Raw genomic sequence first — 12,215 nt, 5'->3', positions numbered from 1 at the left:
AGTTTCACATCCTGCCAGCCTTCTGGGCCTGTGACCTCAGGGTTACCTCTGACTCCAACCCTACATTAGCTACATAAGTCCTATTAGGGTTGGTCCATTTGTTCCATCTTCCTTGTCCCTTATCATCAGTGGCCCTTGAACTAGAGAGGTTCCACTTACAAAGTGCCATTCCCTCCTGCTACTGTCCTACCCTCAAAAGTTTATGACCCCACTGCTGTTCCCCCACTACTCCTGGCTCCACTATCTTTTTTTTTTTTTATTTGACAGAGAGAGAGAGAAGCAGGCTTCCCGCTGAGCAGGGAGCCCGACATGGGGCTCGATCGCAGGACCCTGGGATCATGACCTGAGCCGAAGGCAGACGCTTAAGCAACCGAGCCACCCAGGAGCCCTCATTCCCACTGTCTTTGACCCTTTTTTAGTCTCCCTGTTTTGTGACTCCAGAAGAGGATCCTATGTTCTACAAATGGGCAGATCCCAAACTATGTTGCCCTGAATGATTCCCACAATCTCCACCTGAGCAGCGTGTTGCCCTCAATAAAGAAGCCAAGACATACCAGGGACCTAGTGTTTCTGAGCAACCTCAGTGGTAGGGAAGGCCCACTTTAGGGTACCAATGCAAGACTACCAGGCAAAGCCAGCTGGAGCTGGTTTCCCTGCTGCCAGGCATGGTTACAGCTCCATGTGGACACAAAGATGTGCCCAGGTGCATGGTCCACCACCACAGAAATGAAAAATTTCTCTAAGGAATCACAACTTACCACTCCAAGAGTGAAGTAGTTAAAAAAGTAGTCATTGCACTTGGATGGAACTTGTTTATGAGGGGAAGGAGAATGAATTTTCATCTGTTGGGAAGAAAATAACAACAAATTAAAATCCCAACTCCTTAATACAGTTCTCAGATTAACTAAAAGTCTACAAACTGTGTTTTGGGTATAAGATTAAGCTGTTGGGTAAGCAGGAGTGTCACCGTCCCTGCTACTGCTGAACAATGCAGCCAGCTTTGGCTGACCACAGACTGGCCCTGGCCTCCCAAGAAAAGGCAGGATAATCTGACCAACAGTATCAGGAAAGAGCTTTCAATTTAATTCTTTATCAGTCTTAATAGAACAGGTTCTATGGAAAAATAATGAAGCTTATATTTACTTGATATTAAGTTAATATTGATAAAAAAGAAGGACGCCGCCTGGCTGGCTCAGTCGGTAGAGCATGTGACTCTTGATCTCAGGATTGTGAGTTCGAATCCCACCCTGGCGGCAGAATTTACTTAAAAGGAGACTGCCTATTTGACTTTATAAACACATTTCCCCTACCTTGTCTTCTGACTTATAGAAGACCTTGTGCGGAGAGCCAAGCATGCTAAGAACATCCTGGCAGGAATCACCAAAATACACTGAACGTTCAAATACCCGCATCTTGGCATCTGCTAATAGGCCAGGTCCACAACCTGCAGAGAGTAAGTGAAAGGTGGTCAGGTTCCCACCCAGAGCCTGAGATCCTGCAGTGTAGGGCCAAGGGGGCCCCAGAGAGGCCAATGGCTGCACGCTGCATTATTAGCTCTGGCTAATAAAAATATACTGCATAAAAACAGAAATACCAGGTCACAAGGGCTTGCGATGCTACAAGAGATAACTATCTACTTGAAATAATCCCAGAGAGGGGAGCCTGGGTGGCTCAGTCGGTTAAGCGTCCAGCTGTTGATTTTGGCTCAAGTCATGATCTCAGGGTGGTGAGATTGAGCCCCGAGTTGGGCTCATGCTGGGCGTGGAGGCTGCTTAAGATTCTCTTTTTCCCTCTTCCTCTGCCCCTCTCCCTTGTCTCCCTCTCTAAAAAAAACCTAAAACAAACAAACAAAAAAACTGAAAAGAAAAAAAAAAAAGAAATAATCCCAGAGACTCATTCAATCCCACAAAAGTGAGGTAGAACTCTGAAAACTTCATTCATTCACTCACCAAATATTTACTTATTGACTACCATGGGCTAGACACTTTGTTAGATATTGAAGAAACATGCTGAGCAAAACAAGTGCAGTCTCTGCCCATATTGGAGCTTATGGTGTGAAGATCCCAATCTGACGCCACCCAACTGTGGTACAATACACAGCAGCATAGATGCTATGGAAGTATATAATGAGGTGCTATTATCTCTTGCCACTTTCCAGGTCCTGACAAGATACAAGAATTTATGTTAAGAGGGGCTTCTCAATGGTAACCCCCAACCAGAGACTGGACCTCAAGATCACTCTATAGAAAAGCCAAGAGTGAAACATCCATTAACTCACTCCCTAATTCTACAAACACTGATAGTCCCAGTAACACTCAAAAATGACAAACCAGAAAAGTGGGAGGATAAGAAAATCCAATTTGCCAAAAGTTTCTTCTTCGGGAAGACTGTTTAAACCCTGACTCTAATACATTTTGGAAACAATTCCAGTTAAACGCACACACATAGCAGTAGATGTGGAATAGCAACAGACACACCAACTCTGTGGATGGGAAGACAAAGTGTTTTACTTCCCCTACACACACACACACACACACACACACACACACACGCAAGAACCTGAGGAAGACTGCATTTCCTGGTACATGATAATCACCATCACCTTACTCTACGCGGAGCTTTATAGATGACAAAGCTCTTTCATGTATAACAATCCATTTGTTATACAGGGAAGACCTCAGGGATCCAACATCTGAAATAAATTGGTACTGAGTTCTTCAACTAACCCAAGAGTCTTTAGTCACAGCACATATACACTGAGTGGCAAATAAAGGTTGTGTTTAACTAGGTCGCAGGAAAAGCATAGCCCACGTTAACCTCTGGTCTATAAATCTTGCTGCTTAGGCAAGCTTGGGTGACCTACAGAACCCACCAAAAGTCCTGTCAAGCTGGACGGTATGCCCAAAGTCTCCAAGTACCAGACACTTGTAAATGTCCAGATGGGGCCACAGGGAAGGCACTCTTCATGTGTGTCTTCTCTCTTGTCTCACCCTATCTGAAGCCTACCCAGGGAAAAATACCCTTAGTTTTAGGAGACTATTTTAGGTTCTGATTCCCTGGAGTGAATCTTCCTATAAGTTACTGTGGGGACTAAGACAGTTGAAATGACTTCCTATCTTAAAAACATCCCAGTAGCTACACTCCGTAAGGAAACATGTGAGAAATGGGTTGGCTGACACAAGCTACCTTTCTGCTTGCCAAAGGAAACTCTCAATGAGTACTGGATTGGACAGTAATTTGGTGAGTCCCTGACTTCACGTGTTTCCCCCACTGACCCTGTGAGATGTGACTGCTGGGAGTGTGCTGTACAGGACGGCAGTCACAATTGGAGATCCCCCACCCCGACAGACTCCTCCTGCTGTCACCTGGTATACTGCATCATCCTTGACTACCCTGCTGTTTCAAGGTGTGATCCTCCTGACAAGAGAGACCCTAAATCACTTGACCTTCTACATCTCAATTCTCAATCTCAATTCTCTCAAACACTATAGCTCAAGTGCAACATTCTTTTAAGTAGAGTTTTCTTCCTTGGCTAGAAAACCACATTTCAAGAAATTCCTAACCTGGAGGTTGTAAACTATCTAATTGTTCAGGGGAGTGAGCTCACAGTTTATATATCAGACTCTTCATAGGTAAGAACCAGTGCCCTAGAAACTGATGTAAGACCCCAATTTATGAACAAACACTGGCTGGACTATGAGCTCCATGAAGGCACAGCTCCTATGCTGGCTCCGAGGCCAAAGACATGGCCGGTACTAACCAAGCATGGCCCAAGGTCCACAGTAGCTGAAACTGGTCACTTACAAGGAAATCACAAATAAGGCGTGGATCCTGGTGAGACCAGCCACTGAAGGCAGCAGCTTTTTGTTCATAGTCAGCAAAACTCACAGCAGGGTCTGGCCAAACCACAATTCAATAAGTCCCTGCTGCCAGCCGACTGAGAACTGGGCATAAAGGGTGGAAAAGGGAATGGGGCACCTGGGTGGCTCAATTGGTTGAGCGTCTGACTCTTGGTTTCTGCACAGGTCGTGATCTCAGGGTCGTGGGAATGAGCCCCATGTCACGCTCTGTGCTCAGTGTGGAGTCTGCTAGAGACTCCCTCTGCCCTCCCTGCTGTGTGCTCTAAAATGGGTAAATAAACCTTAAAAAAAAAAAGGTGGAAAAGGGGAGAACAGACCAATATTGCAGCCCATAAGACACATCTCCAGTAAACAGCCTGGGAAGCACTGAAAAACTACATAAGCACACAGAAGGCTTATGCACATCCTAGGGGAAGCAGTGCTACTATCATTTATTAAGATTTGCTAATGATAAAACTATGTTTTGTCCCTTCACAAATTTAAATGAAAACTTTAACCATAAATATCCACGTTGTCTTGTACCAACTATCTCTAAGCATGTGGGATTTTAGTTTGTCTCAACATGGATATAATGGAGAATTCACCACCCCAAGTCAAGTTAACTGACCTGCAGCAAGTAACCGAAGTCGTAAACCTGAGGGTCCAGTTCCATCTCGAAGAACATCCACACTCTCAGCATACACATTGCCAAGGAAACAGCTGAGGGGCATCACGGGAGCCCTGGAGGCAGGCACAGAATGAGCAGAGGCTTTGCCCTCCCTCCCAGGGAGCCCAGGGCCCATGAAGTTTGTGCTCCCCACATATACTTTGTATCCTGTAGGCTGTTTCCACTGTAGATGTACATTCGTTTCACAGTCGCCCCGTGGGGTATCTGGAGAGAAGCTAGACCGTGGGCAAAATTGGGCTGCAAACATAAGACAACAGTTTTACTAAGAGCATACTGCAAGCCATGGGAGCCAGGCTCTAGCATTTCCCCAGCCCTCATGGGCCAGGTCAAAGCACACAATCAAACCCGGCTCCATGTCAATCAACTCCCCCCATCCATAGAGGTTCATCTTTAATTTTACTTAGTTTTTCGTTCTTTCATCAAGAAGAAATTACAGGAACGCTTTCTTTAATAAAATGGAAGCTTTACAAACATCTATCATTTCACGACCCTAAGGATGTTGCTACCTAAGGATAAACGAAACAATTTGCTAAAAACCACAGTGATTTGGAGTTTTAAAGCAAGGCACAACTGAGTTTCTCTCTGAAAAGGGAGCCTGACCTCACTCTGCAGTGGGAAGTGCCCTCTTCCTGGGAATGCCGGCTTGGGCTTTGTTCTTGCTATCAATCCCACCCACTGTGCCCATACTGGCCTCTGAAGACCTGAGAGATGAGGAAACCAAAGAAAGGCTACCTATCCAGCGTCCCCCGTGGCACTGTCTGTTGGGTCCATATTACCTGGATACTGGGTGACAAATACCATAGGAAGGGAAGGGCTAACCTCGTACTTGGGAGCCTCGGTCCATGAGTCTAACTGAAAAGAGAAAGACAGTCCTCTGAAGTTGAGGTGGAAGAGCTGCTCAGCGGAGTTGTACACTGTGGGAATGGGAAGGAGAAAATGACATGGTTGAATGGCATCAGAAGATGTGAACACAAACCAGCTTGGCAACACCTTCCTTGTGTCTGGTTCCTGAAGTGACCTCCTAGGCTGAAAACAAGGGGGGAGAAGCTTTCCTTCACACCCAACTATCAATCCTCAAATTCTACAGGAACTTGGCTTCAGGGGCGCTGGGGCTGGGATGGGATCATTTGCCAGGTTTATCATTATGGGCTGCGACAGATGATGAAAGGAATCAGATGGACTTGGGCTTACCTCCAGGATGGGTTGCACCAAAAGACTGGTCAATCTGCTCAATGGTGGGAGCTATGGCCTGAGAGTTAAAATGCACTCCACTGAAAAACAAAGATGCTTTTCAAATCACTGAAGATGGTGGCTGGAAGAGTTATTCTTAAAACATAGGCAGGTGAGTTTACAAGTATGCCAAAACACAAGTTTAATTAAAGAACTTTTAAGTGAGGAATAATTAATGAAGTCAGAACAAGTCAAGTCTCCTGAGGCTGACAGACACAATTGATCTTTAGGGCCTCCCAAGACATGTATGGTCATTGGGCAGTTTAGAAGGAAATAAATTCAGTCTCAGCCCCATGGCATTTGGACTTGGATCAAGAATGGCGACCGGAATAGAAAGTGTTAATGTGTTTTCCTAGGATACCTACTAAGAGTTTGGCTTCAAAAGGAACTTTCTTAAAAGGGGATGGACATCTTAAAAGAACAGTATAGCCAAGCAAGGCAGCTTGTTTTCTTTCTTTCTCTCTTTTTTAAGATTTTATTATTTATTTGAGAGAGACAGGGTGAGCAGGGAGGGGAAGAGGGAGAGGGATAAAGAATCTGAAGCAGACTCCACTCTGAGTACAGAGCCCCACATGGGACCTCAAGATCATGAGCTGAGCCGAAACCAAGAGTCCGATGCTTAACCAACTGAGCCACCCAGGTGCCCTAAGCAGCTTGTTTTCTTAACAGCCAGCACTCAAGGACTGGGTGAATGGGGGGAGGGGGGAGAGATGGATCCCATGCAAAGGGGAAACACCTGAGGGGGAGGGGCTTGGGAAATGAAGAGGAACACGTGATTTCAGATGATGAGCATGAAGATATGGCACGTATGACTTTAAGAAGAATGCTTAAGGGGCGCCTGGGTGGCTCAGTCGTTAAGTGTCTGCCTTCGGCTCAGGTCATGATCCCAGGGTCCTGGGATCGAGCTCCACGTTGGGCTCCCTACTCGACGGAAAGCCTGCTTCTCCCTCTCCCACTCCCCTGCTTGTGTTTCCTCTCTCGATGTCTCTGTGAAATAAATAAATAAAATCTTAAAAAAAAAAAGAATGCTTAAAGGTTAAGAATATTTTTTTAAATTAGCATAATTCATGGAACACCTCCTTTTTTTTTAAGATTTATTTACTCATGGGGGAGGGGCAGAGGGAGAGGAAGAGAGAGTCTCAAGCAGACTCCATGCTCAGTGCTTAATCCCATAACCCTGAGACCACAACCTGAGCTGAAACCAAGAGTTGGATACTCAACTGACTGTACCACCCAGGCGCCCAAGAACACCTCTTTTTTTTTTTTTTAAAGCAGTAAGTTTTTAGATTTTTTATTTGTTTATAGAGAGAGAGAGCACAGGCAAGGGGGAGCGGCAGGCAGAGGGAGAAGCAGTCTCCTCGTGGAGCAAGGAGACTGATATGGGACTCCATCCCAGGACCTGGGATCATGACCTAAGCCAAAGGCAGACGCTTAATGACTGAGCCACCCAGGCGCCCCAGAACACCTGTTTTTTAACCAGGCATGGTGCTGTATGCTTTGCCAGCAGTGTCTCATGTCCTCTTCCTAACCCAGCAGCCATATTACTGGCTTCATTTCTCTGATGGTAATACAAACTCTGAGAGGTTAAATGACTCCCCAGGTCACAGAGGTAAGAGAATGATGAACCCAGGGCAGGCTGACCCCAGACCCATGCTTTTACTTACCACTAACTCTTTTTTTTTTTTTTTAAAGATTTTATTTTTTTTTTATTTGAGAGAGAGAGAATGAGAGATAGAGAACACGAGAGGGAAGAGGGTCAGAGGGAGAAGCAGACTCCCTGCCGAGCAGGGAGCCCGATGTGGGACTCGATCCCGGGACTCCAGGATCACGACCCGAGCCGAAGGCAGTCGCCTAACCAACTGAGCCACCCAGGCGCCCTACTTACCACTAACTCTTAAGAGGGAAAAGAGATGGGGCGCCTGGGTGGCTCAGATGGTTAAGCGTCTGCCTTTGGCTTGGGTCATGATCCTAGGGTCCTGGGATTGAGCCCCACATTGGGCTCCCTGCTCAGCAGGAAGCCTGCTTCTCCCTCTCCCTCTGCCTGCTGCTTCCCCTGCTTGTACACTCTCTCTCTCCGTCAAAAATAAATAAAATCTTTTAAAAAATAAAAAAAATAAAAAAGAGGGAAAAGAGAAACCAGACCTTGAGGTACAAAGGCTCCAACAAAACTGAAAGACAAAAAGAATCTGCAGGGACCAGTGCTATTACACATTTGCTTGATCCACTTCTCTGTCGGTAAATGCTGCTTGGGCCAGCCCCAGGAATTGGGCCCTTTCATGCCCCAACAAAGGGAAAGGGAAGCTGTTAAGGAAGCTTACTATATGGAGTATCCTGGATGCTAGCACAGTGCCTTGCCATAATGGGAGCTCAAATATTTGTTTTATGATACAGACCATTCCCATTTTCATTCTAAAAAGTAGATTTTGGGGGCGCCTGGGTGGCTCAGTTGGTTGTGTCCAACTCTTGATTTTGGTTCAGGTCGTGATCTTGAGCCCCATGGTGGGTTCCATGCTCTGCACGGAGTCTGCTTCTCTCTCTCCCTCTGCCCCTCTCCCCCAGTGCTTGCTCTCTCAAATAAATAAATAAAATCTTAAAAAAAAAAAAAAAAGAGTGCCTGGGTGGCACAGTCGGTCAAGCATGTGATTCTTGGTTTCAGCTCAGGTCATGATCTCAGGATTTCAGGATTGTGAGATCGAGCCCTGGGTCAGGCTCCATGCTCAGTGCAGAGTCTGCTTAGGTCTGTCTCTCTCTCTCTCTTCTGCCCCTCCCCACTGCAGGCACTCGCTCTCTAAAATAAGTAAATTTTTTTTTTTTAATATTTTAATTATCCATCTGACAGAGAGAGAGAGAAAGAGAGCAAGCACAAGCAGGGAGAGCAGGAGAGGGAAAAGCAAGCTCCCCACCTGAGCCACCCAGGCGCTCCAATAAATCTAAAAAAAAAAAAAAGTCGATTTTTGGCCCCCAAACAGCAGTCCCTTTGGCGTTCTCTTTAGCATTCATAGGCTTTGGAGTCAGACCTATTGTGGTGGGGGGAGGACGGCAGCTGTGACCCACAAGACAGTCGTATCACCTCTAAGCTGAGGTCCTGCTTTGTTGTGAGGATTAAATGAGCTGACACATATGAGAAGTGTTTTACACACAGCATGTCCTTAATAAGATTTCCTTCTCTTCCCCAGAAAGCTGAGTAGATTTGGAGGCTGCCTGAGAAAATCATGGCACCAGGCTATAAGCCTAGAACTGCTATGGATGGGAATCCTTCACTAACTTAATGAGGGTAATAGATAAACTCCATTTGTACCAATCCTGTGACATATACCAGTGGGGGAGTAAACTTACCAATATTTTAACTTTACTTTAGTCAAGTCATATACTTCAATCACCTAAAAAAAAAAAAATCAAATGTTTAAGCATTGGTAATGCTCTGCAGTTGAAAAAGACTGACTAAAAAGACATTTATAGAGGGATGCCTGGCTGGCTCAGTCGGTAGAGCATGTGACTCTTGATCTTGGGGTTGTGAGTTTGAGCCCCTTGTTGGGTGTAGAGATCACTTAAAAATAAAATCTTAAAAAAAAAAAAGATATTTACAAAATAGTGAAGAAAAAAAATCTATCACTAGTCAGAATTCTCCTGAAGCACCACACATATTTTGTTCTCATTTTTAAATCTGGAGGAAAAACCCATACCACACACACAGCATAACCTCTCCTTTTCCTTCTTCCAGTGGATCACTCAACAGATGGCCATGGATGCTGCAGGTGAAGGTTCCTCTATCTAATCTACTACCGGGTCATACAGAGGACTGCACATACAGAACCACGAAACCCTCCACAGAAACAAATCACGTAGCTTAAAGGTTAGAGCTGTACCTTTGGATGTTGAGCCCTCTTCCTTTTATTCCACACTTTGCTGTATTAGAAAGACCCCAAATCAATTCACTTTAAAATACTTTAGTTTACAAAACAAAAAGACTGGGGGTGGGTCTATCCTGCTAGAAAAGAAGTTATATAACATTAGGTTAGGACAAGTGTGACAGTATGCATATATCTACATCTATATCTAGATACAACTATTGAAGGGCACCTGGAGAACCTCAGGACCCTTGTGTCATTTCAAGGGGTTCAGCCTTGGATTAAATGCCAAGAACTCAGGCCAGAGACAAAAGTATTGAACACTGAGTCACTAGTGGTGCCAAGTAATGAGCACTGTGAAGTCTTCTATGCTAATGGTGTCAAGGGCTTGGTAGCCAGAAGCATGGCTGGCTGGGATTTACCTAGAGCACCAGCTACTATCCTCCAGTTGGGAGTCCTGGCCTTCACTGTAGAGGAATAAGAACAGCTGGTTCAATGTCCACTTGCCCTGAGGGCCTCATCCTACAAGGGGCCATGGGACCCTGTGTGTAGAAGCATCTGGCACTGCCAAAGAAAATGAGACATAATAGGCAGTTTACTCTTGGCCAGACCTTATCCCTAACTTTGTTTAATGATCCTAACACTGAAACACAAGTTGGGCACCTCTTATTATAATGCAGCTATTCTGATCCTACTTACTGCTAAGAGTAACTCCCTCTGCTGGGCCATCACAGCATTTCAATCAACTCTCCTATGCTACTTGTTTATGCTGTTCACTAGTCCCACAGAATTAAGCCCTTTAAGGTCTGGCTTATTATTTCACACAGGAAAGGTACTTAAAACGTCTGTCAAGTCTGACTGTTATGAAGTTAGCTACGGGCACTATGAAGCTAGAAAGCATGAAAAGAGGTGCCAAGAGAGGTCATACAAGGAAGGACAGAGGAACAGCTGTGATTCAAAAGATACCTAGTGTCCCCTTCAGAAAGCCTGTATCATGCCAAACTGGTATGCCGTTTCACCAAGGCCAGGGCCCCATGCTGGCAGAAAGCCTCAACCTTTAGCCAGAAGCCTTGCTTATATAGCAGGTGCAGGCAGGCACTCTGCCTCCCTGATTGCCACCCCTACAACTGGCCAATGATGACCCACCATTCATCCTGTGGGGTAGGCCTCGAAGATATTCCTTCTGTGTCATTACTACCCACCTGCCAATAATCCAGACCAACATTTTGGGTGTTTCAACCCTGCCTGCCTAATGGGAGAACAGTGGACCAGAGTTAATCACAGGGCCTATGTATGACAGCAATTGTGGCAAGAGACCCATCTTGGAGTCCTTCATGTCACCAGGAGAATCAACAAGCAGATTTTGGCCCATGGAACTTGCTGGGCCACAAGGACAACCAGCTGGGGAAGTCTGAAGTCCATGATTTACCATCCTCTCGGCTGGAAAAGGCCTTGAATTCCCCAGAGGAGAAGCCACGGCAGCAGCCAAGACAGGAAATGAAAAGACAGGTAGTTGTAAAGGATGAGATTTGTGAAGTCTCATTCCACAGGGCTTTCTCACAGATAGGGAGTCAAGGCATCAGGGAGAGGTGGATTCTTAAGTGCTCAGATGGAAGGGCAGGCAGATGGGGTAGGTCAAACCTGATGCTGACCAAGGGCACCTGAGAATTGCTTCCCCAGTTTCCAGAGGCTCAGACAGGGCCCCAGCCCCCTCTCTTCATAGGGACCCCACAGAAAACAGAAGAAACGGTTCTATTTATTTCCTTTCCCATTCAAATGTACTTCCCATTCCTCACATTTCTCCATAGTGTGCTCAATTTTCTTCAGCTTTTATCACATTTATTTCCCAAACCCATCAACAGAAGCTAAGTCATTTCTATTCCAAGAGGCCACCACACACTGGTAATTCAGGGTTAAAAGCTTAGCAGACCACTCACCCTCTGTCCCTCTATTGTCTTGCTGGTAAACAGTATTGCTCACAAGCTTGTTAAGTTAGGAAATATATGGGAAGCAGTTAGCCATGTGCCTAACCTGTACCAAGTACTCACTAAATATATGACACTATCCTCACCAGGCTGTGATTCTACGATGGGCTGCCTAGCCATCCCACTTTTTTATCCACTTGGGTTATTTCCAGCCTTTCAGTACCATGAAAAGCCCTGTTATAAATACCTGGCAATATTACCTTCCCCATAAGCTTTTGGGGTTATGTTTCCTACAGTGGACTTACCAAGCTGAGACAAATAACTCTTTGTAAAAGTGCTTCCAGATTATTTTTCCCCCAATTTGTAATGAAACCACACTAATGACCATTGTCTTCCCTTTCCCACTGTGAATCTTTTGGTGAGTGAAGACAGGATGACTAAGTCTACAAGGAAAGGCAAGGTAGCTGTGGGGCTAAGAACATTTGCTTTTTGAAAAATCATCATAAATGAGGAGTTCTCATTCAACGTACAGATTCCTTTTCCATGTTCCGTCTTGTCTCCTTAGCAGCTCACTTGTGATGGGATGATGAGAACTAGGAAATACCCAAGTTTTTGGAAAGGCACAACCTAACCAGGATAACCGCTCTGGTATGCCACTGCCCAGAGCCACATTCAACCTTGTGAC

At 45.4% G+C, this 12,215-nt stretch overlaps 1 protein-coding gene across 2 annotated transcripts in view; it reads right to left on the bottom strand.

Annotated features, from left to right (window-relative positions):
* The window catches only part of PHAF1 (phagophore assembly factor 1), a 28,737-nt gene that overhangs the window by 4,635 nt on the left and 11,887 nt on the right, over window positions 1-12,215 (bottom strand). For both annotated transcript variants that reach the window (XM_028094183.2, XM_028094188.2), the window contains exons 5-11: window positions 9,094-9,137; window positions 5,719-5,798; window positions 5,347-5,441; window positions 4,667-4,764; window positions 4,468-4,580; window positions 1,311-1,444; window positions 759-842 (exon numbers count right to left, since the gene is read on the bottom strand). In XM_028094183.2, coding sequence (XP_027949984.1) covers window positions 759-842; window positions 1,311-1,444; window positions 4,468-4,580; window positions 4,667-4,764; window positions 5,347-5,441; window positions 5,719-5,798; window positions 9,094-9,137 — 648 coding nt within the window. The remainder of the gene's footprint in view (window positions 1-758; window positions 843-1,310; window positions 1,445-4,467; window positions 4,581-4,666; window positions 4,765-5,346; window positions 5,442-5,718; window positions 5,799-9,093; window positions 9,138-12,215) is intronic.

Source organism: Eumetopias jubatus, unplaced genomic scaffold, assembly GCF_037043125.1.
Source record: "Eumetopias jubatus isolate StellerSeaLion01/CBP00866 unplaced genomic scaffold, mEumJub1_p1.0 scaffold_10, whole genome shotgun sequence".
Classification (NCBI taxonomy): Eukaryota; Metazoa; Chordata; class Mammalia; order Carnivora; family Otariidae; genus Eumetopias; species Eumetopias jubatus.
Note: the sequence above shows the minus strand (reverse complement) of the source record. Positions and strands in the feature narration are given on the sequence as shown.